Consider the following 25120-nt stretch of genomic DNA (forward strand, 5'->3'; position numbering starts at 1 on the left):
TGATATCTCATTTGTTCCAATCTCACATTGTTTGAGAGAATACCAACTAAATTATATTGCTAAGTAAAAAAATATGAAAAAGATTTTTATGACACATACGGCAGTTAAAGAGTTATCAGGGGAACTATATTAAGAGTTCTTGTAAGTTATTATTAATATCTATTTTCAGTATGTGAATATAAAAATTAATCTATTATTAGGTAGTAGAGACTAGTAATCCACGGTGAGGAAGAAAAGCATCCCCATCTATTAATGTTTTAAAAAGGCGCAAAAATACATTTTGGTACCCACCTACCACAGTTTACAAGAAGAAAAGAAAATACAGACAAAACACATCAAAGGAGACCATTCAAAACAGAAAGAGAAACAGGAAAGAAAAATATTTAAAGTTTGAGTTCAGAGGAAGAAGGAAGAGGCAGAGCTTTAGAAGAAAGGAAACCAGCAGAGAGATAATGTATGGTGATGGCCTATGAGACTGTTTTAAACAAAAATCTAATACCTTGGCTAGCACACTCTTAGGAAAGTGAAGGATGCAAAACAATGGAGAGAAAAAAAGTTAAACGACAGAAAAGTTTTGACGAATCAGAACAAAACTTAAATACTCAGCAAATAAGCAGAAAGGAAGCCAGGTGGGAGCTTCAGAGACATGGGAAAGACTTTTTAAAAAATCTGAGTAGTGAAATTGTTCATTTTATTCTTCATTAAGTCAGACATATATTTTTGTATGAATGATATATTTTATAACTAGAAACTGCAGGAAGAAAGTGAAGCCACTTGAGTCAGAGATGGCAGAGCAAGAGGAGAACATAGTTTTGTCTGATCCCAGAAAGTCAGCCAGAGAGCTTTCAAATCATTCTGAACACCTGTGAAATCAACCAGAGATCTAAGGAAAGAATTGCAGCATTTCTACAAATAGAAAAGTGACCACTTTCTGCAAGTCTTTTTTAACTTTCACCTTCAGAGTTACATTCTATTCTTTCACCATACTTAATTTATTTCTATATACACGTAAGTCCTGCTTGTTTTTCCTTTGGATATATTTCTCTAACAAACCAAAACATACTTAGGATATGGTATATTGCTCGGTTCTGTTCAACTGCCTGATAGTATCCTTCTTATATTTTGACTTTTAATTTCCATTTTTACACTTACATTCTAGCCTTTCGTTGTATTTAATTTTATTTTTGTGTATATACGAGGTTTCCTCTTAACAATTTGGAGATGCAATTTCCTATCAAACAGACCAAAATACACATAGGATCCAGTGTACTGCTCTGCTCAGCTCTCTAATTCTATTATCACCTTTTTAAACCTTTTTTGGTTTCGGGTCTCTTCTGATTTGTTTAGCATATATTTCTCTGGGGTCATTCTCGATATTTTTCTATTCTGTTCTCTCACTCATCTCTTCTTCTCTGGACAGAATGACAAGATGGAAAAACTCACCGCCACAAAGAGAACGAGAGGTAGTGCTGACTGCCTGGAACCTAATCAGCATGGATATAAGTAAGAGGCTGGAGCGAGAGTTCAGAATAATGACCATCAAGATAACAGCTGGGCTTAAAAAACACACAGAGGACACGAGAGAATGCCTTTCTGGAGAAACAAAACAACTGATATCTAATCAAGTTGAGCTAAAAAAGGCTAATCTTAGTGAGATGCAATAAAAATTGAAGGTTCTAACTGCTAGGATAAATGGGGCATAACAGACAAGTAGTGATATAGAAGACAAAACGATGGAGAATAAAGAAGCTGAGGAAAAGCGAGAAAAACAACCACTGGACTATGACAGGAGGATTTGAGAGATGAGTCGTACCACACAGCAAAACAATGTTAGAATAATGGGGATCCCAGAGGAAGAGGGGAAGGAGGGGGCAGAAGGCATATTTGAGCAAATTATAGCAGAGATCTTCCCTCATCTGGGGAAAGAAACAGGCACTCAAGTGCCAGGAGGCACAGAGAACCTTCCTCAAAATCAATAAGAAACAGGTCAATATCTCAACATAGAATAGCAAAGCTTGCAAATTTCAGACACAAAGAGAAAATCCTGAAAGCAGCTTGGAACAAGAGGCCCTGAACCAAGAAGGAGAGAAATACTCGACTGGCAGCAGATCTATCCAAAGAGACCGAGCAGGCCAGAGAGAGCTGGCATGATATACTCAGGGTGCTCAATGAGAAGAATCTACAGCCAAGAATTTTATCCAGCAAGGCTCTCATTCAAAATAGAAGGGGAGATAAAAAGCTTCCAGGACAAACAGAAACTAAAAGAATTTGTGATCACTAAACCAGCCCTGCAGGAAGTGGTAAAGGGGAACCTTTAAGCAAACAGAGAGCCCAAAAGTAACACAGACCGAAAGGAACAGACACAGTACATCCAAACACGGACTTTACACGTAATACAATGGCACTACCTTCATATCATTCAATCGTTACTCTGAATGTAAACAAGCCAAATGCCCCAATCAAAACACGCAGGGTATCACAGTGGATTACAAAAAAAAAGAAAAAAAGAAAAAAAAAAAAAGCAAGATCCATCGATATGCTACCTGCAAGAGACTGATTTTAGACACAAAGACAACTCCAGATTGAAGGTGAGGGGGTGGAAAACCATTTATCATATTAAAGGACATTAAAAAAAACTGGAGTGGCAATCTTGATATCAGACAAGTTGGATTTTAAACCAAAGACTGCATTAAGAGATGAAGAAACACACTATGCCATAATTAAAGGGTCTATCCAAAGAGAAAATTGAACAATTATAAGCTTTAATGCCTCTAAAGTGGGAGCAGCCAACTACATAAACCAATTTTTTGTTAAGATTTCATTTATTTGGGGATCCCTGGGTGGCACAGCGGTTTGGCGCCTGCCTTTGGCTCAGGGCGCGATCCTGGAGACCTGGGATCAAATCCCACATCGGGCTCCCGGTGCATAAAGCCTGCTTCTCCCTCTGCCTCTCTCATTCTCTCTCTCTCTCTCTCTCTGTGACTATCACAAATAAATTTAAAAAATTAAAAAAAAAAAAGATTTCATTTATTTATTTATTTGACAGAGAGAGAGAACAGAAGCAGGGGAAGCAGGAGAGGGAGCAGCAGACTCCCCACTGAAAAGGGAGCCTGATCAGGGCTTGATCCCAGGACCCTGAGATCATAACCTGACCGAAGGCAAGGGCTTAACCGACTGAGCCACACAGGCCACCTTATAAACCAATTAATAACAAAATTAAAGGAACACATTGATAGTCATACAATAATAGTAGGCACTTTAACACACCAACCATAACTGTAACGGCCAGATCCTCTAAGCAGAAGATCCACGAGGGCACAAGGGCTTTGAATGACACACTGCACAAAATGGACTTCACAGATATCTTCAGAGCATTCCATCCTACGACAACAGAATACACATTCTTCTCGGGTGCACATGGAACATGTTCCACACTAGATCACGTACTGGGTCATAAGTGAGGTCTCAACTGATACCAAAAGATTGGGATCATTCCCTGCATACTTTCAGACCACAATGCTTTGAAACTGGAACTTGATCACAAGAGGAAATTTGGAAAGAATTCAAATACACGGAGGTTAAAGAATCAAACCAGGGAATTAAAGCACAATCTTAAAAACCTCATAGAAACAAACGAAAACGGAAACACAACTGCTCAAAACATCTGGGATGCAGCAAAGGTCATCGAAGTATATATATGGGAAGAGGGAAGTATATAGCAATACAAGCCTTTCTCAAGAAACGAGAAAGGTCCTAAGTACACAACCTAACCCTACACCTAAAGGAGCTGGAAAAGAACAGAAGATTAAAGCCTAAAACCAGCAGGAGAAGAGAATTCCTAAAGATCAGAGCAGAAATCAATGAAATAGAAACCAAAGGAACAGTAGAACAGATCAATGAAATCAGGAGCTGGTTCTCTGACAGAATTAATGAGATCGATAAACCGCTGGCCAGACTTTTCAAGAAGAGAACGGACCCAAAGAAATAAGATCGTGAATGAAAGAAGACAGATCACGACCAGCACCAGAGAAATACAAACAACTATAAGAACACATTCTGAACAACTACATGCCAACAAACTAGGCAATCTGGAAGAAATGGATCCCTTCCTATCAAAACTGAAACGGGAAGACACAGAAAACTTGAACAGACCCATAACCAGCAAGGAAATGGAAGCAGTCATCAAAAATCTGCCAACAAACAAGAGTCCAGGACCGGGTGGCTTCCCAGGAGAACTCCACCACACATTCCAGGAAGAATTCACCTATTCTTCTGAAGCAGTTTATAAGCAATAGAAATGGAAGGGAAACTTTCCAACTTTCTCTGTGAGGCCAGCATTACCCTGATCCCCAAACCAGACCAAGACCCCACCCAAAAGGAGAATTACAGTCCAATATCCCTGATGAACATGGATGCCAAAATTCTCACCAAGACCCTAGCTGGGAGGATTCAACAATACATTAAAGGATTATTCACCATGTCCAAGTGGGATTTATGCCTGGGCTGTGAGGGTCATTCAACATCTGCAGATGAATCAATGTGATACACTACAGTAATCAAAGAAAGGACAAGAACCACAGGATCCTCTTAGCAGATGGCAGAAAAAGCACTTGACAAAGCGCAGCATCCTTTCTTGGTCAATACCCTTCGCAGTGCAGGGAGGAAGGGAACACATCTCAAAATCATAAAAGCCATCTATGATAAGCCCACACCCAGTCTCATTCTTAATGGGGAAAAACTGAGAGCTTTGCCGCTAAGGTCAGGAACACGACAGGGAGGTCCACTCTCACCCGTGTTGTTCGACATAGCCTCAGCAATTAGACAACAAAAAGAAATAAAAAGCCATCTGAATCAAGAAAGAAGCCAAACCCTCACTTTTCGCAGAGGACATGATATCGTATGTGGAAAACCCCAAAGACTCCACCCCAACATTGCTAGGACTCATAGAGGAATTGCGCAAAGCAGCAGGATATGAAATCCATGCACAGTAATCAGTTGCATTTCTATACACTAACAATGAGACGGAAGAAAGAGAAACTGAGGAGTCCATTCCATGTACCGTTGCACCAAACTCCATAAGATACCTCGGAATAAACCTATGCAAAGAGACAAGGGATCTGCAGACGATAGGACATTCTGGAAAGAAATTGAGAAAGACATAAAGAACTGACATCATTCCATGTTTGTGGTTGAAGAACAAATATTGTTAAAATGTCTATGCTAGCTCGAGCAATCTCTACATTCAATGCAATCTCTATCAAAATACTACCAACTTCTTTTCTTCTCTTTTTTTTTTTAAAAAGAGTTTTAATTTATTTATTCATTAGAAACACACACACACACACACACACACACACACACACACACAGAGGCAGAGACACAGGTAGAGGGAGAAGCAGGCTCCCGGAATCCCAGGATCGAGTCCCACATTGGGCTCTCTGCATTGAGCCTTTCCTCTTCCCTCTTGCCTCTGTCTTTGCGTGTGTGTGTGTCTTGTAAATAAATAAGTAAAATCTTTAAAAAAGAAAAATGAAATCTTGCCATTTGCAATGATGTGATGCAACTAGAGGGGTTGATGGTAAACAGATTGAGTCCATGGGAAAATGACAATTATCATATGATTTCACTCATATGTGGTATTTAAGAAAACAGAGTAGCATAGGGGAAGGAAAGGAAAAATAAAACAGGATGAAATCAGAGAGGGAAAGAAATCATAAGATACTCTTAATCATGGGAAACAAATCGTGGGTTGCTGTAGGTGAAGGGTGGGTGGGGTAAGTGGGTGATGGGCATTAAGGAAGGCACCTGATGGAATGAGCACTGGGTATTATATAAGACTGATGAATCTCTACCTCTGAAACTAAGAATAACATTATAAGCTAATTAACTGAATTTAAATAAAAAATAGTAAAGAAACCAATGGAACTAGGAATGTCAAATAAAAGAATATACAGAACTTCTGAAGGATCCTGTTTGATCTTGTTACAAAAAGTGCAAACAAGAGTCATTTTACACTTCAAGTAATACTTTGTGATTTTCAGAAAAAGTGCCCTTTATGAGAGTTTAATCAGCTCTTTAATTATTCTTCAGAATGAGCTTTCCACTTTTGCACTTTCAGAAAAACAGAATCTTAAGGTATATGCTTTATGCTCTACTTGTCAGCACAGACTCTTAAATACATAAAACATAGAAAGTGGGACTACATAAAGTCATGTGGAAATTCTGCTGGCAATATTGAGTAAAACTATTTTGTTATCTATATGAAGACTGATATACTTCTTTTCATGTGAATACAGAGATTTCAGAAAATCTGTTTGAGGAAAGGAAAAAATAGAAGCTAGCACCGGTTTTCCAACTTAGTTTCTCATTGATAAGTTTCTAGAATTAGAAACAAGAAATTTTAACTGTAACTTTGTTTCCTTTCTATGAATTAGGACTAATTTTTCAAACACCTGACTTACCTAGTTATCTACTTAATTATGAAATATTTGGGAATATTTCAAACTACAGTTGACCTTTGAGCAATACAGTGGTTAGGTGCGCTTACCCCCGTGCAGTCAAAACTCTGTATAATTTCTGATTCTCCCAAAATTTAATTACTAATAGCCTACTGGTGATGGGAAGCCTTACCAATAACACAGTCCATGTACATTACATGTATTATATATTCTTAAAATAAAGTAAGCTAGAGGAAAAAAAGGTTATTGAGAAAAACATAAGAGAAAATACAGTACAACCCAACAGCCAAGAAAGTCCATGTGTAGGCTAGCTAGACCTGCAGCTTCAATTCCATGTTGGTCAAGGATCAAATGTGTATTGCAAATATTCCCATCTAGAATGCTCTTACTTAGACTTTTCTTTTAAAAGGTATCCTCTCATTGAATTCCCAAAATAGGGTCTAAATAAGGTACTAAGTGGTGCCTAGGTGGCTCAGTCACTCAAGTGCCTGCCTTCATTTCCTTAAGGAACGATCAACGTAATGTAATTATCTTTTCCCCAAAAGCTCTTTTCCTAAATACTTGCTTCTGTGACCCTGGTTTATTTCGAGGTGAGAACTGAGTTAGATGGTAGAAATAGCTTGAAATCCATTAATAAAGAGAACATATTTGCAATTTTATTTATACTTTTCCATTTATCAAAAACATAGGAGGGTAAGAAAATTATACACACAAAAACAACGTATCAGCAAATTTTAATTCAAAGGGTTTTCTCATAACAGTTTGTTTCCGAACTACCAATCATAGAAATCTAATCTAATCCATTGGGGATACTGTAGGATTGAGGGACAAAAGTCTACAGCTGTAGTCTCATCTCTCTTTTAGCTACACAGCTCCACTTGTCTCTGTTTTGTATAATACAGTTTAATGCAAACAAAACAAAACAAAAACAAAAACAAAAAACCCAAAACAAAACAAAACAAATAGCAAATTAAGTTCTATTCTTTGAAAAAAATTTTTCCCCAAAGTTATCAAAGTCACTAATTCAGTCAAAGTCCCTAATTTTACATAAGAGACAAGAAGGCCTCAGAAAGATTGCAGTTTGCCTCAGGTCAAAAGACCAAAGAGTTGCAGGCCAGGAATGTGCTTTAGGTCCTCCTGAGCCGAGGGTTTTTATGCCAGTTACTTCATCATCTTCAGGAAAAATACCTACATTTTTAACTATAACCGACTGAAAATGAACACCTAAAAGTTTGTCATGTGGCTCAATAATGTCTAGGCATGAGGCACAAAACAGCTTTCTAATTAAATTATAAGTTTTAAAGTCTAAAGTCTGAAGTCTAATTTAAATTATAAATTTTAAATTATAATTTAAAATGATAAATTTTAAAGTTTTATGAATAAAAACACAGCAATGGAAATGATCTTAACTCCTATTAGGAACAGTTTAAATAGACTGCATTTATAAGCACACATTTTTTAAACCACAAGACACGGAACTTGAAGGAGAAAATCTTTAGTTGAACCAAAGAGGCTGAAATGGAGGAAACTCTTCCTGGAAAGAATTATTCTTTTCCTCCAGATAAAACTTGGTTTACCAAAGTCAATCAACAGATGAGTTATCTATGTTGTGGATTATTAAACACAAAACAGATTTCTCTTTACCACCTAGTATGCTCTGTCCAACCTCTCATCATTATGAGAGTTGGTATGTACAAAAGACATGACTAACTTTAATTTAAATCCAGTCAGAAATTAGAGGTAAACCATCATTACCCACGCGTGGACTTATCTCTACCTTCCTCACAGCAGGAAGGGAGATTTACCTAATGAGCGAATTGGGGAGAAGGCACTAGGCAGTGCTTATGAGATTCCAAATCTCTTTTTTGAAAAGATGTGCTTGCTTATGGTAACATGAATTCAGGTCTGCTCTCATCTTCGCGGGATGGGCATCAAACATTTGTTTCCTCCACTTACTACTGTGTTGGGGAAGTGCCTAAGTGCCTAATTTGGGATAAAGAATTGGGAAGCTCACTGTGGCTACATACCCACCCAAACCACATCCTCCAATCCGTTAGCATGTATTAGTAACAAAGCTACTAAGTTTTTATCTCCATCTGCCTGACTCCTGTGCTCTGAACTCAGAAAAAGAAGAACACTGTCATCTGCCACCTACCCCACCACAGCTCCAATGAGAGAAATGACCAGACAATATTTCAAAAAATGTTTCTTCTTGCTTGACTTTATAACTAACATTCATTGTTCAAAGCAACATATTTTGAAGAGAGAAAAGTTGGAAAGAACAGTTTTAGAAACAAGCAGAGAAAGTCAGACAAAACGAGGACACAGAGGAGTATGTTCCAAATGAAAGAACAAGGCCACGAGACAAAACCTCAGAAAAAGAACGAAATGAAACAGAGATGAGGAGTCTACCTGATACAGAGTTCAAAGTAATGGTCACAGAGATGCTCAGCAAACTTGGAAGAATGGACAGATTCAGTGAGAACTTCAACAAAGAGAAAATATATAAAAGAACCAATTAGGGCTGAAGAATACAATAACTGAAATGACAAATACACCAGACACAATCGACAGCAGATTAAAAGATGTGAAGAACAGATCAGCAATCTGCAAGACAGGGTAGTAAAAATCATCCAATCTGAAAAGCAAAAAGAAGAATTTGAAAAATTAAGATAAAGGGACCTCTGGAACAGCATCAAGTGTAATAAAACTCACATTAGAGAGGTCTCAGAAAAAGAAGAGAGAAAAGGGCGAAGAACTTATTTGAAGAAAGAATACCTAAAAACTTCCCTAACCTGGGGAAGAAAACAGACTTCCAGGCTCAGGAAGCATTGACAGTCCCAAATGAAAAGAACCCAAAGAGTTTCACACCAAGACACATAATAACAAGTCAAAAATTAAAGAGAAAAGGAGAATCTTAAAAGCAGAAAAAAAAAGAAAAGAAAAGCAATTAGTTACATAAAAGCGAACCACTACAGGGATATCAGTGGGTTTTTCAGCAGAAATTGTGGCATGCACTCTGGAAAACTGCGTGGAGGTTCCTCAAAGAGTTAAAAATAGATCTGCCCTACGACCCAGCAATTGCACTACTGGGGATTTACCCCAAAGATACAGATGCAGTGAAACGCCAGGACACCTGCACCTCGAAGTGTATAGCAGCAATGTCCACAGTAGCCAAACTGTGGAAGGAGCCTCGGTGTCCAATGAAAGATGACTGGATAGAGAAGATGTGGTTTATGTATACAATGGAATATTACTCAGCCATTAGAAACGACAAATACCCACCATTTGCTTCAACGTGGATGGAACTGGAGGGTATTATGCTGAGTGAAACGTGTCAATCGGAGAAGGACAAAAACATTATGTGGTCTCATTCATTTGGGGAATATAAAAATTAGTGAAAGGGAATAAAGGGAAAGGAGAGAAAATAAGTGAAAATACCAGTGAGGGTGACAAAACATGAGAGACACCTAACTCTGGGAAACGAACAAGGGGTAGTGGAAGGGGAGGTGGGCGGGGGGTTGGGGTGACTGGGTGATGGGCACTGAGGGGGGCACTTGGCGGGATGAGCACTGGGTGTTATGCTAAATGTTGGCAAATTGAACTCCAATAAAAAAATTAAAAAAAAACAAACGTTTAAGTAGGGTTGGAAACATGCAGGTATGTGAATCTGCTTTTTCCACTATAAATTTTATGAAGTTTAAATATAGATATGTATTCCCAATGAAAATTTAGTGTTCTAATTGAAATACACCATAATTGTAAAATACATGCTGGATTTCTAAGACTTCAAATGAAAAAAAATCTGAAATATCTCAGTAATAATTTTATATTGATCACAAGTTGAAAGGATATTTTTTGATGCGTTGTGTTAAATAAAATATATCATCAACTTTTAAAAAATAATACGCTGTCTAAATTATAAAGTTTTAAACAATTAGTTTGTAAAGACAACAAGATAGAGTAACTGAAAATATTAACGGGAAAAATAAAGTCATATAAAACCAGAAAAAAAAAAGAAAAAAAGAAAAAGGAGGAGAGAGGCAAACTATCCTGGATGAACATAAAATGGTAAGTTTATTTACAAACGTTATTTTCCAAAACTATACTGTCCAGTTGGCTTTCACTTCCTACTCATCTCATGAAACCATCTCCATAAAAATTATGCTTTAGAGGCAAATTGATAAGCTAAATCTATTTTCATTGATTCTGTTTTAACTTACTTGCTTAGTTCTTCTGTCAATGACATTCGCATTTTTGATTCTTGTAAGTAGAGTTTCCTGTACTTTTCCAATTCAGTTTCAAGTTCCTGAGAATTTGTTACTTTGGATCGAAGTTCAGATTCCAGCTCTTCAATTCTGAGTGCCATTTGACTTTTTATTGAAGCATGATGACTTTCTCTAAACTGTTCTAACTTTTCTTGATATGCTGCTTGTGTCTAAAGAAAATTAAAAGCACAGTTTTAAAACAGCTAAAACTTGAGTAATTATAGTATATTTCTTTCCTTTAGTTGGGAGTCAATGATTCAGAGAGCAATTTTAAATGTGAAAAAAAAAGCTGAAGTGTAAAATATTTATCATCAATGTCACCTGAATTAAATCTGAATGATAAAGTTTAATCATTCTTATATTAGTACTCATGCAATCTGATACTTCAAAGAACAAGAGAATCAATTAAAAAATTTAAAAAGTGCATAATACAACTTGAGAATAACCCGTTTCTTGATTTCTGCTCAGAGCATGTTCTCAGTCAGGGGTCCTGAGGCCAAGCCCTGTGTCGCACCCAGTATGGAGTCTACCCCGGATTCTCTGTCTCTCTCTCCCCCCCCCCCCCCCGTGCCGATCCCCCTGCTCATGCTCAATAAATAAATAAGGAAATAAATGAAATCCTCAAAAAGGAAGAATAACCCAGGAATGGAACATGGAGCCCAATGCAGGGCTTGATTTCACAAACCTGAGACCAAGACCTGAGCTGAGATCAAGAGTCTGCTGCTTAACCAACTGAGCCACCCAGACACTCCATGGTAAAAGTTTTATTTATTTATTTATTTATTTATTTGGTAAAAGTTTTAAATCACAATTTTTTTCTTTTCCTCTTAATAGTCTTGTTTCAGGGGATCCCGGGGTGGCTCAGCGGTTTAACACCTGCCTGCGGCCCAGGGTGCCAGCACTGCCATAAGCCCAGGACGTGATCCTGGAGTCCCGGGATCAAGTCCCACATCAGGCTCCCTGCATGGAGCCTGCTTCTCCCTCTGCCTGTGTCTCTGCTTCTCTCTCCCTCTCTCTGTGTATCTCCTGAATACATACATAAAATCTTAAAAAAAAAAAAATAGTCCTGTTTCATACAAACTGGTCATAAAAATAAAATGATTCTCTCCTGAGAATCATTCTGAAAGATCAGTTAAGTGAGAATAATGATGAAAACTGAAATCTTTACAGGGAGGAACGAATGCCTCCAGAAATCTACCAAACAGATTGCTGTAAAGGAAGCAGAGGAAACATACACAACGCATATAACCAAAGTGTAATTTGTAGTGAAATAAATGAAACCATATCACAGATCAGTAAATTTACCTGTAAAAATCGATTGACTTCTTTTAATCTTTTTTCTAAAATTAGTCTTACTCGCTGGTCAACCTCCTGTTTAATCTCCCGTTTATACTTTTCTACTTGACTGCGTTCTACCACATTGACTTCTGCAACACTTCTGAGGTTTATTACTCTTTGTTCCAACTTCTTGTTCATCTGTTCTAGTTTTTCACATTTCTTCTCTGTTGCTTTCACAGATAATAGCTCCTGTTGAAGAACTTGATTTTTTGCATCCAGCTGTAGACATCTTGAAGATTCAGTTTCCAGTCTTGCTCTAAGATCACCAATCTGCATGAATAGAACAATACAGTTTGGAAATGGAGTGAAATTAGTTTAACTCAAAACAATAACCAACATTTTAAAAAACATTTTATTTTTAAATCTCTGCACTGAACCGTAGGCTCGAATTCGTAACGCCAAGATCAAGAGTAATATGCTCTACTGACTGGGTCAGCCAGGTGCTCCCATTTTAAAATGAATTCATTTGCAATAAAATATAATCTATTTTGTAGTAGAGTCTTAGAATGTGGAACCCTGAAGCACTTAGAAAATTAAGAACAAAGTTAAAACCACTAGGAGTTACTTAAAAAGATCTCTGCTATCATTGTCTTTGCCACACAACATTTGTACTTCATTTTATGCTTTTATTTTGCTATGACTGCTTCAGATCTTTCCTCCATAAAATAACTGTAAGTCACCTCTTAGTGTAAAGTCTCTTATATAGGCAAATTGAATTCAAATAAAATATTAAAAAAGAAGTCTCTTGCCCCTTCCCCCATCCTAACACACCATAATTTTTAAAAATTATTTATTCATGAGACACAGAGAGAGAGGCAGAGATATAGGCAGAGGGACAAACTCCACAGGGAGCCCGATGAAGGACTCGATCCCGAGACCCTAGGATCATGCCCCGAACCAAAGACAGATACTCAAACCACTGAGCCACTCGGGTGTCCCAATGAATACTCCCATTAATTTTTAAGAAGTTTTAGTAATGTCATATTGACTTATGTAGGTCTGAACCAATAAATGCTTCCTAAGAGAAGACTTTAAAAATAAGACTCTAATTATTGAATCTATAAATACTGCTTTTAATGCCACAAGCCTTTTTCTGAATTACAAATGATTTACATTAATTTGAATTGCATTCCCAGGAGAAATGATTCTCAGAATTAAGAAACCACACCTCTCAGTATAAAAACTTAGTGAGATGAACCATATACTTTTGGACAAACACCCCCCACCTAATTGAATAGTACTATCTTATAATCCTCTGTTACTTCCCACAAAACAAGGGGACATACTAAGCACCAAAAACCACCACCAAAAAACCTGACAGAGTTTCAGTGATGCTGAGTCGGGAAGAACTTCTTTCTTCTGGATATGATTGATGAGACAGGGTGAGTGGATGTGGTGGTTTTATAAATTCTTTGACACTTCTCCCATGATAATCCCTCCCCTTAAAATGTGCTGACCTTAGTAACTGGTTTCCAGTGAATAGAATTCGGCAGAACTGCTGTGCGATTTTTAAGGCTAGGTTAAAGAATGTGATACAGCTTCCATTGACATTCTTCTAGGGAAACCAACCCTTAGAATCTAGCTGCTGTGGGGAAGCTCAAGCCACCTGGTGTGTCTTCATGTAGACATTTCAGCTGAGACTGACACAGCTAACGTCCTTGCCAAAAGCCAGCCTCAACAGCCAAACATTTGCATGAACATGATTTTAGATGATTCTAGTCCCCGGCCTCCAGTCATCTCAGCTGACACCAAATGAAGAAATGAGTTGGCCTTACTCAGCTTTGCCTAAACTAAACACTTGTGAACCAAATAAATGCTGTTTTGAGCAACTAGGTTTTGAGGTGGTTTATTATGCCGCAATACATAACTGGCACAGATACTGATATTAAACTTGGGGTGCTGCCATTAAGAAATTTAAACCTGCACCTCCTTTGAACCGAGAGGTAGGTAGAAACTGAAAGGATGTAGGGAAGAGTAAGAATGAAAACCAAAAGGGCTTCCAACAGACTGTTAATGGAAACCTGATGGCCCTCGAAGAGGCTGACAGCAAAGGTTCCAGGCAAGTGAAGAAAATGACACTAGAGGAAAAGGAACTCGCGCCACAAACCACTTGAAAGTAAAACGGACACAAAAGATAAACTAAACAAGGTCTATGCAGTATGAAAGACCCAGACCAACTGGGTTCAAATATTTTTTCCACATTTATAGCCTTTCCATACGCTGAATTGTCAAATAATGCTAAAATAAAGAAATGCATTCTGGGTCAAGAGCAAATCCCGGAAAACATGGCCTATGGATGAAGCCAAGATTATAAAACCTTTTAAGACCTCAGAAGGATTTCAGGTATGCCTCAAATTTCTTTAAGGATCTTAAGAGTATGAGCTTCACAGGAGAGCCCAGTTGAAAAGTTTATCTCAAAAAGACCCGGGAGAGTGGCTTTTCTACTGACATAAAATCAATCCATTGATTTTCACAGAAAAACTCAAGAAGTTAAGAAAATTATAGCATCAAAAACACTGTTTGTGAGCTTGGACTAAAAGAGACCTAGATAGCACAGACTGAAAATAGGCCTTTGGGTCTTAGAAGTCCCCACAGGGAAGCAGCAGGCTGAAAACACAGCTGCAAACACAGGTCATTTCTTTAAGTACAGAACCAAGAGCTCTGAGAAGATAGAGAGCAAAGAGCCATGGAGAAAAATTTCCATGGTTCAGACTAAGTCTGACTGAAAAACGGACAGCATGCATCAGGCTGCATTTCAAACCTGCTATGGACTAATTTGATTTCCATCTTCTTTCTGAATGGAAGAGTCTTTAGCAAGTCACCAGAATGTTGTGTTTTAAATAGTAGAGAACTGTTCTCTTTAATTCTCAAGTCTTCATTCCTATTGAGAGAACCTGCACTCAAGGGACTAAAATTTAGACAACATAACCCTGGCACCTTACCCCCCTGCACCTGATTAAGATGGCAAGATCTTGGACTCCCTCCTGAACCCGATGCCATGATAACAGATTTGTGGGAGGTACTAGGAGGAGGTGAGTGTATTTTTCATGTGAAAGGAATACAGAACTCTGTGGCCGGTGGGTAAATTACACTAAAAATTGCGTTCTTCATGTGTTCATAGGTGTTCCAGTATTCCATTAAAACAAAACAAAACAAAAAGACTGTGGGCTAACCTTAGTGACTTGCTACTAACGAACAGAATATGGTGAATGTGATGTTATGTGTATTCCAAGGCTAGGCTACGAAAGGCAACACAGCTTCTGCCCTGTTCTGTATCTCAGCCTGCTTACTTAGAATTTAGCCCCTCCTCTTGTGAGGAGGCTCAGGCCACAAAGAGAGTCCAGGTGTGCCAGTGTAAGCATTTTGGCTGCCTGCCCTAACGATAAGTCTAGGCAACAGCCAGCATCAACACCACCAGACATGAACTTTTTCTCTTGGTTTTTCCCCATTTAGGAGGACATTATCTGTGCATTTTTTCATATATTCCCTTTATTATGTTGAGGTATGTTCCCTCTTAAACCTACTTTGTGGAGGGTTTTTATCATGCATGGATATTGTACTTCATCAAATGCTTTTCCTACATCTATGGAAATGATGATGATTCTTCTCCTTTCTTTTATTAATAGGGTGCATCACACTGATTGATTGGCAGATACTGAATCACCCGTGTAACCCAGGAATAAATCCCATTTGATCATGGCGGTGATTTTCTTAATGTATTGTTAGATGCAGTTTGCTACTATTTTGATAAGGATTTTTGCAGTAGAAAATTGGCCTGTAATTCTCTTTGTGGTGTCTTTATCTGGTCTTGGTATCAGGGTAATGCTGGCCTCATCAAATGAAATTGGAAGTTTTCCTTCCTCTTCTGTTTTTTGGGACAGTTTGAGAAGAATGCATACTAACTCTTTCTTTAAATGCTTGGTAGAATTTGCCTCTGAAACCATCTGGTCCTGGACTTATGTTTGTTCCAAGTTTTTGGATGAGTGATTCAATTTCTTGGCTGGTTAGCGTCCTGTTCTACTTTCTTCCTGCTTCAGTTTTGGTAATTTATATGTTTCTAGGAACTTACCCATTTCTTCTAGGTTGTCCAATTTGTTGACATATATTTTTCATAATATTCTAATTACTTGGATTTCTGCAGTGTTGGTTATTCTCCTCTGTCATTTGTGATTTTATTGGGGTCCTTTCCCTTTTCTTTTTGAGAACTATGGCTAGAGCCTTATCAATTTTTTAAAATTTTTCAAAGAACTAGCTACTGTTGATCTGTTCTATTTTTATTTGTGTTTAGTTTCTGTATCATTTATTTCCACTCTAATATTTTTTAAAGATTTATTTATTGGGGCGGAGGGGGGCAGCGGCAAAGGAAAAGGGAGAGAGAGAATCCTCCAGTAAACTGAGGTTGGAGGCTGAAGCAGGCCTCAATCCCAGGATCCTGAGAACGTGACCTTAGCCAAAATCAAGAGTTGGCCAGTTAACCAACTCAGCCACCCAGGACCCCTATTTTTCCTCTAATTTTTATTATCTTCTTCCTTCTGCTGGCTTTAGGTTCATTTGTTGTTCTTTTTCTAGCTTCTTTAGGTGCAAGGTTAGGTTGTTTTGAGATTTTTTTTTTTTTTTTTTTTTTGCTTCTTGAGGTAGGCCTGTATTGCTATATATACTTCCCTCTTAAAATCACTTTGGCTGCATCTCAAAGGTTTTGGACAATTGTGTTTTCATTTTCATTTGTTTCCATGTATTTTGAAATTTCTTCATTTATTTCCTGGTTGGCCCACACATTGATAGTAGGATGTTATTTCACCTCCATGTATTTGTGGTCTTTTCAGACCTTTTTTTTTTTTTTTTGTAGTCCACTACTAGTTTCATAGTATTGTGGTCAGGAAAGGTGCATGGTAGGACTTCAATCTTTTTGTACTTCCCAAGGCCTGTTTGTGGCCTAATATATGATCTAGTCTAGAGAATATTCCAGATCTGTAATCTAATTTCATTTATTGCACTCTTCATCTCAGATTCTTTTTTAACTCTTTTATCTCTGTTGTAAGGGTCTCACTGATGTCTTCCACCATTCTTTACTCAAGTCCACTGAACATCCTTATGGTCACTGCTTTAAATCCTCCACCAGGCACGTTACTTCTATTTCTCTCACTTAGATCTCTGGCCCTGTGGCATTATCCTGTTCTTTCATTTGAGATAAATTCCTCTGTCTTCTCATTTTGTCTAGGTCTCTGCCAGTTTCTCTGGGTTAGAAAAGCCAGTTATGTCACTTGTTCCTGAAAGTAATGGACCACTGAAAATGGTCCCGTAGTGCCCAGGGCTTGGTGCTTCAGGGGGGTCTCCAGGGTGTGCGGCATGCACTGTGCTACTTGGTTCTGGCTCCTCTATCCCTCAGGCCAGTCATCTGAGAGATAGGCTCTCAGTATCTGCTGCGGGCAGTGTTTGGTACTTGGCCTGAATCTAGCAGGTTTTAACTAGCTTGCGAAATGAGACCTGTCACACTCCACTGGAACTGAGACCCTGCAAAACTGGTCGGGACACATGGTGTCAGGCAGGAGTTTGTACTGGTCTTCTGGGGGAAGGGCTTGCTGTGCTGGAACTGAGGCAAGCATGATCGAAAAGGGCAGTTCCCCTGGAGTACAAACGGGTGGTGGTTGGTGTAAGCAAGTTAGGCAGCTGGTGTCAGGTGGCACTGATTCCCACAGGTGGCTCTGTGTTTGTGCTCAGGGCCAGGGGAGGGAAATGGCATCAGCCAGCTGGTTCCATGCTGTGTGCCTCTCTCCAAGCATAGTGCCCTACAGATTCTACCCCAGCCAAGCTGGGGTAGAATAACCTTTAAAATTCCAGGCTTTAAGCCCCCTGTAGTTGCAAGAACTGAGGAAATTCAGCCACTCTCCTTTTCCAAGCCAGTGGCTATGTGCATTCCCAGGTGTTCTTCTCTCCTGCCCTTCCCTGGGACCACTACTCCCTCCCATCTGCTGCAGATAGGATCTCTTTCTCTTCTAAACTAGGTCTCTGTACCTCCGACTTTCTCCGAAGTGGCCTCTTCTCTCTCTTTAGTTGTGGCCTTTGTTCTGTCAGTATTCAGGTAGATTTCTGGGGTATGTAGGATGAGTTGATAGGTATCTAGTTGTATTAGTGGGACGAGGTGAGTCTAGGCTCCTCCTACCCTGCCACCATCTTCCTTTCTCTAAGACGTTTTTCTAAAGAATCCCTTCAATTACAAATTATTAAAACTAGGCAAGAACTCCTCTTTTAAATTTCCCCTCAAGTTAGGGGAGAAAAAAGACTGGCAAGCAGAGAGACATATGATTTGAAGTATAACAGCTGAACAACTAGTAAAAGTTTAATAAGCAAAACGGAACCTTTTATCTGATTTCAATTAACTGCAATTCTAAAAGAAAGAGGCAGCACTGAGTGCTTTTAAATCAATAATCTTCATTCTCCCTTCATCAGTGATGAAATAAGGAGAACATTATGGAATAATTTCTAATCTTTTCGTTAGCGAAACAAATGTATTGTCCTTTGGCACACTGAAATATAATTTCTCCTTTATCTTACTGCAAGCTTATTTTTCAGGGGAGGTAAGTAAGACTATCTCATCTTTATATATCGTACTAGAATGCTTCTCCATATCATACAGGTTCACTTTGAAAATTTTTTTGTGATTCAAATTGCTCGCCTACTATTGGTCTCTGATAATTTGATTATTTTAAAAAATATTTAATTTATTTATTCATGAGAGACACAGAGAGAGACAGAGGCAGAGACACAGGCAGTGAGAGAAGCAGGCTCCATGAAAGGAGCCTGACGTGGGACTCAATCCTGGGTCTCCAGGATCACGCCCCAGGCTGAAGGCAGCGCTAAACCACTGAGGCACCCGGGCTTCCCTGATAATTCAGTTAAATGCAACAGGATATTTTACAGGTGTATTGACATAATGTAATGAAATGTTTATTCCATTAATTATGTATTGACCTATCAAAGTACAGCTATGCATATCTTTCTATTTCAGTAAAAGAAGATGGATACAGGCAACTGTGTTTTCCAAGAATGTAGGATCTGTGCCAAGAACGGGATCGGCACCAGTGTTGTATGCACAAGAACCAGGTCAAAAGAGTATCTAATTGTGAATTTTAAGATGATGGATTAGCAAGACTTACAAACAGGAAGGCTGATAGCCCAGAGTTATTAATCTTTTATATCCTAGATGGTGAAATCTATGGATGGGTCTATGCATTATAACAAGTTAATAAAACACAATGAAGTAAATAGTAGACAGTGGATCCTACAACCAAGATTTGATGGAAATGGATGCGGGAGGCACTGAGTGAGAAACTACTGGTATTACTGGAGGAGACAAACGGGACTCTATCTTTCTGAGCCTGGCTTCTCATTGTGTCAGGTAGTCAGCAAGGCATAAGCTGGCAAAAGGCTCCTTCAAAAAGTATAAGTCTTTACAGGAGTAAAGTTAGGTACTACTACATGGACTTTTTATTATTACATAAATGAGTGGTAATTTGCAAGAGGACTAGGAAAGCATTCTCATAAAATTTGATTTGGTAGTGACGTAAGGATAGACATATATAGGTCAATGTATTAGAATTGAGAATCTAAAAATAAACTCTCAAATTATGGTGGATTGATTTTCAACAAAGGTGTCAAGACACTTAAGTAGGATAAGAATAGTCTTTTTAACAAATGGTACTGAGACAAATGGATATCCACACACAAAGTGAAAAAATTAGACCTCTACCTCATAACATATGTACAAACTTAACATGAAATATTAAGAACTAAAATTATAAAACTCAGAAAAAACAGGTGTGTATGTTTGTGATTGCTTTTGGCAACAGTTTCTTAAATATGGCATCAAAAGACAGAAACAGATTAAGTATTTCATCAAAATTTAAAAAATAAAAACTTCTTTGCTTCAAATGTAACCATCAAGAAAAAGTGAAATGGCAAGGTGATGAATAAAATATTTGAAAATCATATCCCTGATAAGGGGTCTGTAGTTAGGATATAGATAGAACTCTTAAAATAATAAAAAGACAATCCAATATAAAAATGGATAAAAGAAATGATTAGTTCTTTAAGCAAGATATAGAAATGAATAATGACCACATATAAAGGTGAGATGCTCAACATCACCAGTTCCAAGAAATATGCAAATTAAAACCACAAGACAGATGGAACTCAACAAGTGTATTATGCTAAGTGAAATAAGTCAGAGAAAGACAAATACCATATGATTTCACTCCTATGTGGGATTAAAAAACAAAAACAAAACAACAGATGAACATAGGGGAAGGGGGGAAAAAGGAGAGAAAGAGAAGCAAACTGTAAGAGACTCTCAACCATAGAGAATAAACTAAGTGTTGCTGTCGATGTGGGCGGGGGGGGGGGGTGGGGGGCTAGAAGAGTGATCGGTATTAAGGAAGGCACTTGTACTGATGAGCACTGGGTATTTAAGTGAGGAATCACTAAATTCTACTCCTGACACCAATATTACATGATATGTCAACTAACGAGAATTCAAATAAAAATTTGAAGCAAATGAAAATACCCCTACAACATGTCATTTTACACCCAATAGGATAGCTATAACAAAAACAACAGATAATGACAAACATTGACAAGAATCAGGGAAAATGAGAATCCTCAAACACTGGTGACGTAAATGTAAAATGGTGCAGCCAGTTTGGAAAATAGTCTGGCAGTTCCTCAAAAGGTTTAAACCAAAAATGTTAAAGGTCCTTTAACAATATGAACTAACAATTCCATTTATAAGTATATACCCAAGAGAAACAAAATGTTCACGCAAAAGCTTGTACATGTGTATTCACAACAGCATTATTAACAATAGCCAAAAAGTGTAACAGCCCAAACGTCCACCAAATGATAAATACATAAATAAAATGTGGGCTGTCCGTACGGTGGGACAGTATTGAGAAATAAAAAAATAATAAAGTTCTGACACATGGCACAAAATAAATCTAAAAACATGCTAAACCAAAGAAGGCAGTCACAAAGGATAAAATATTTGGTGATTCCATTGAGATGACATGTCCAAAATCAGCAGCAAATCAATAGAGACAGAGAGTAGAATAGTGACTACCTATGGCTAAGAAGAATAGGGAGGGGGAAACTAGCATGAGGTGACAGTTAAAGGGCATAGGGTTTATTTTTACGGTGACAAAACACTCTAATATCGATTGTGGTAGTCTTTGAATATGCATCTTATGTTCATTATATCTCAATAAAGTTAATACCAAAAATATATATCAAGTATGTAAGATTAATAGAAAAATCTGTATTTTACTGCTCAAAGCACAGAGGAATTTATTTCCCAATGATTTTAGAGTCCCAAAAGTAATTAAAAATTACCTTCTGTTTTAGCATATTAATCTGAGTATCCATGTCCGTTTGACTGGTTTTTATATCTCCACAGAAAGGAGGCTCTCCATTTTCATATTTACTTAACCTCCTCATCATGTTCTTAAGTCTGCAGAAGGTATAGAATGAGTAAGTCAGGACCTTTAGGAAGAAATATTTAATACTTATTTAAATAGATAATATGTTCTATCATATAAACAAATCTATAATTATGATATCTCATTTGTTCCAATCTCACATTGTTTGAGAGAATACCAACTAAATTATATTGCTAAGTAAAAAAATATGAAAAAGATTTTTATGACACATACGGCAGTTAAAGAGTTATCAGGGGAACTATATTAAGAGTTCTTGTAAGTTATTATTAATATCTATTTTCAGTATGTGAATATAAAAATTAATCTATTATTAGGTAGTAGAGACTAGTAATCCACGGTGAGGAAGAAAAGCATCCCCATCTATTAATGTTTTAAAAAGGCGCAAAAATACATTTTGGTACCCACCTACCACAGTTTACAAGAAGAAAAGAAAATACAGACAAAACACATCAAAGGAGACCATTCAAAACAGAAAGAGAAACAGGAAAGAAAAATATTTAAAGTTTGAGTTCAGAGGAAGAAGGAAGAGGCAGAGCTTTAGAAGAAAGGAAACCAGCAGAGAGATAATGTATGGTGATGGCCTATGAGACTGTTTTAAACAAAAATCTAATACCTTGGCTAGCACACTCTTAGGAAAGTGAAGGATGCAAAACAATGGAGAGAAAAAAAGTTAAACGACAGAAAAGTTTTGACGAATCAGAACAAAACTTAAATACTCAGCAAATAAGCAGAAAGGAAGCCAGGTGGGAGCTTCAGAGACATGGGAAAGACTTTTTAAAAAATCTGAGTAGTGAAATTGTTCATTTTATTCTTCATTAAGTCAGACATATATTTTTGTATGAATGATATATTTTATAACTAGAAACTGCAGGAAGAAAGTGAAGCCACTTGAGTCAGAGATGGCAGAGCAAGAGGAGAACATAGTTTTGTCTGATCCCAGAAAGTCAGCCAGAGAGCTTTCAAATCATTCTGAACACCTGTGAAATCAACCAGAGATCTAAGGAAAGAATTGCAGCATTTCTACAAATAGAAAAGTGACCACTTTCTGCAAGTCTTTTTTAACTTTCACCTTCAGAGTTACATTCTATTCTTTCACCATACTTAATTTATTTCTATATACACGTAAGTCCTGCTTGTTTTTCCTTTGGATATATTTCTCTAACAAACCAAAACATACTTAGGATATGGTATATTGCTCGGTTCTGTTCAACTGCCTGATAGTATCCTTCTTATATTTTGACTTTTAATTTCCATTTTTACACTTACATTCTAGCCTTTCGTTGTATTTAATTTTATTTTTGTGTATATACGAGGTTTCCTCTTAACAATTTGGAGATGCAATTTCCTATCAAACAGACCAAAATACACATAGGATCCAGTGTACTGCTCTGCTCAGCTCTCTAATTCTATTATCACCTTTTTAAACCTTTTTTGGTTTCGGGTCTCTTCTGATTTGTTTAGCATATATTTCTCTGGGGTCATTCTCGATATTTTTCTATTCTGTTCTCTCACTCATCTCTTCTTCTCTGGACAGAATGACAAGATGGAAAAACTCACCGCCACAAAGAGAACGAGAGGTAGTGCTGACTGCCTGGAACCTAATCAGCATGGATATAAGTAAGAGGCTGGAGCGAGAGTTCAGAATAATGACCATCAAGATAACAGCTGGGCTTAAAAAACACACAGAGGACACGAGAGAATGCCTTTCTGGAGAAACAAAACAACTGATATCTAATCAAGTTGAGCTAAAAAAGGCTAATCTTAGTGAGATGCAATAAAAATTGAAGGTTCTAACTGCTAGGATAAATGGGGCATAACAGACAAGTAGTGATATAGAAGACAAAACGATGGAGAATAAAGAAGCTGAGGAAAAGCGAGAAAAACAACCACTGGACTATGACAGGAGGATTTGAGAGATGAGTCGTACCACACAGCAAAACAATGTTAGAATAATGGGGATCCCAGAGGAAGAGGGGAAGGAGGGGGCAGAAGGCATATTTGAGCAAATTATAGCAGAGATCTTCCCTCATCTGGGGAAAGAAACAGGCACTCAAGTGCCAGGAGGCACAGAGAACCTTCCTCAAAATCAATAAGAAACAGGTCAATATCTCAACATAGAATAGCAAAGCTTGCAAATTTCAGACACAAAGAGAAAATCCTGAAAGCAGCTTGGAACAAGAGGCCCTGAACCAAGAAGGAGAGAAATACTCGACTGGCAGCAGATCTATCCAAAGAGACCGAGCAGGCCAGAGAGAGCTGGCATGATATACTCAGGGTGCTCAATGAGAAGAATCTACAGCCAAGAATTTTATCCAGCAAGGCTCTCATTCAAAATAGAAGGGGAGATAAAAAGCTTCCAGGACAAACAGAAACTAAAAGAATTTGTGATCACTAAACCAGCCCTGCAGGAAGTGGTAAAGGGGAACCTTTAAGCAAACAGAGAGCCCAAAAGTAACACAGACCGAAAGGAACAGACACAGTACATCCAAACACGGACTTTACACGTAATACAATGGCACTACCTTCATATCATTCAATCGTTACTCTGAATGTAAACAAGCCAAATGCCCCAATCAAAACACGCAGGGTATCACAGTGGATTACAAAAAAAAAGAAAAAAAGAAAAAAAAAAAAAGCAAGATCCATCGATATGCTACCTGCAAGAGACTGATTTTAGACACAAAGACAACTCCAGATTGAAGGTGAGGGGGTGGAAAACCATTTATCATATTAAAGGACATTAAAAAAAACTGGAGTGGCAATCTTGATATCAGACAAGTTGGATTTTAAACCAAAGACTGCATTAAGAGATGAAGAAACACACTATGCCATAATTAAAGGGTCTATCCAAAGAGAAAATTGAACAATTATAAGCTTTAATGCCTCTAAAGTGGGAGCAGCCAACTACATAAACCAATTTTTTGTTAAGATTTCATTTATTTGGGGATCCCTGGGTGGCACAGCGGTTTGGCGCCTGCCTTTGGCTCAGGGCGCGATCCTGGAGACCTGGGATCAAATCCCACATCGGGCTCCCGGTGCATAAAGCCTGCTTCTCCCTCTGCCTCTCTCATTCTCTCTCTCTCTCTCTCTCTGTGACTATCACAAATAAATTTAAAAAATTAAAAAAAAAAAAGATTTCATTTATTTATTTATTTGACAGAGAGAGAGAACAGAAGCAGGGGAAGCAGGAGAGGGAGCAGCAGACTCCCCACTGAAAAGGGAGCCTGATCAGGGCTTGATCCCAGGACCCTGAGATCATAACCTGACCGAAGGCAAGGGCTTAACCGACTGAGCCACACAGGCCACCTTATAAACCAATTAATAACAAAATTAAAGGAACACATTGATAGTCATACAATAATAGTAGGCACTTTAACACACCACTCACTGTAACGGCCAGATCCTCTAAGCAGAAGATCCACGAGGGCACAAGGGCTTTGAATGACACACTGCACAAAATGGACTTCACAGATATCTTCAGAGCATTCCATCCTACGACAACAGAATACACATTCTTCTCGGGTGCACATGGAACATGTTCCACACTAGATCACGTACTGGGTCATAA

The 25120-nt window shown here is 38.0% G+C and overlaps 1 protein-coding gene across 8 annotated transcripts in view; it reads right to left on the reverse strand.

Annotated features, from left to right (window-relative positions):
- Positions 1-10518: 10518 nt before the first annotated feature.
- The window catches only part of LOC140615870 (ankyrin repeat domain-containing protein 26-like), a 185417-nt gene continuing 170815 nt past the window's right edge, over positions 10519-25120 (reverse strand). For 5 of the 8 annotated variants that reach the window (XM_072795925.1, XM_072795926.1, XM_072795927.1 and 2 more), the window contains 3 exons: positions 21446-21563; positions 12032-12334; positions 10519-10896 (listed from right to left, as the gene is read on the reverse strand). In XM_072795925.1, coding sequence (XP_072652026.1) covers positions 10678-10896; positions 12032-12334; positions 21446-21563 — 640 coding nt within the window. In that variant the 3' untranslated portion in view covers positions 10519-10677. Of the gene's footprint in view, positions 10897-12031; positions 12335-21445; positions 21564-24933; positions 25045-25120 lie in introns of those variants that run through there. The other 3 variants (XM_072795929.1, XM_072795930.1, XM_072795931.1) reach the window with 3 other exon arrangements.

Source organism: Canis lupus, chromosome 24, assembly GCF_048164855.1.
Source record: "Canis lupus baileyi chromosome 24, mCanLup2.hap1, whole genome shotgun sequence".
Taxonomy (NCBI): domain Eukaryota; kingdom Metazoa; phylum Chordata; class Mammalia; order Carnivora; family Canidae; genus Canis; species Canis lupus.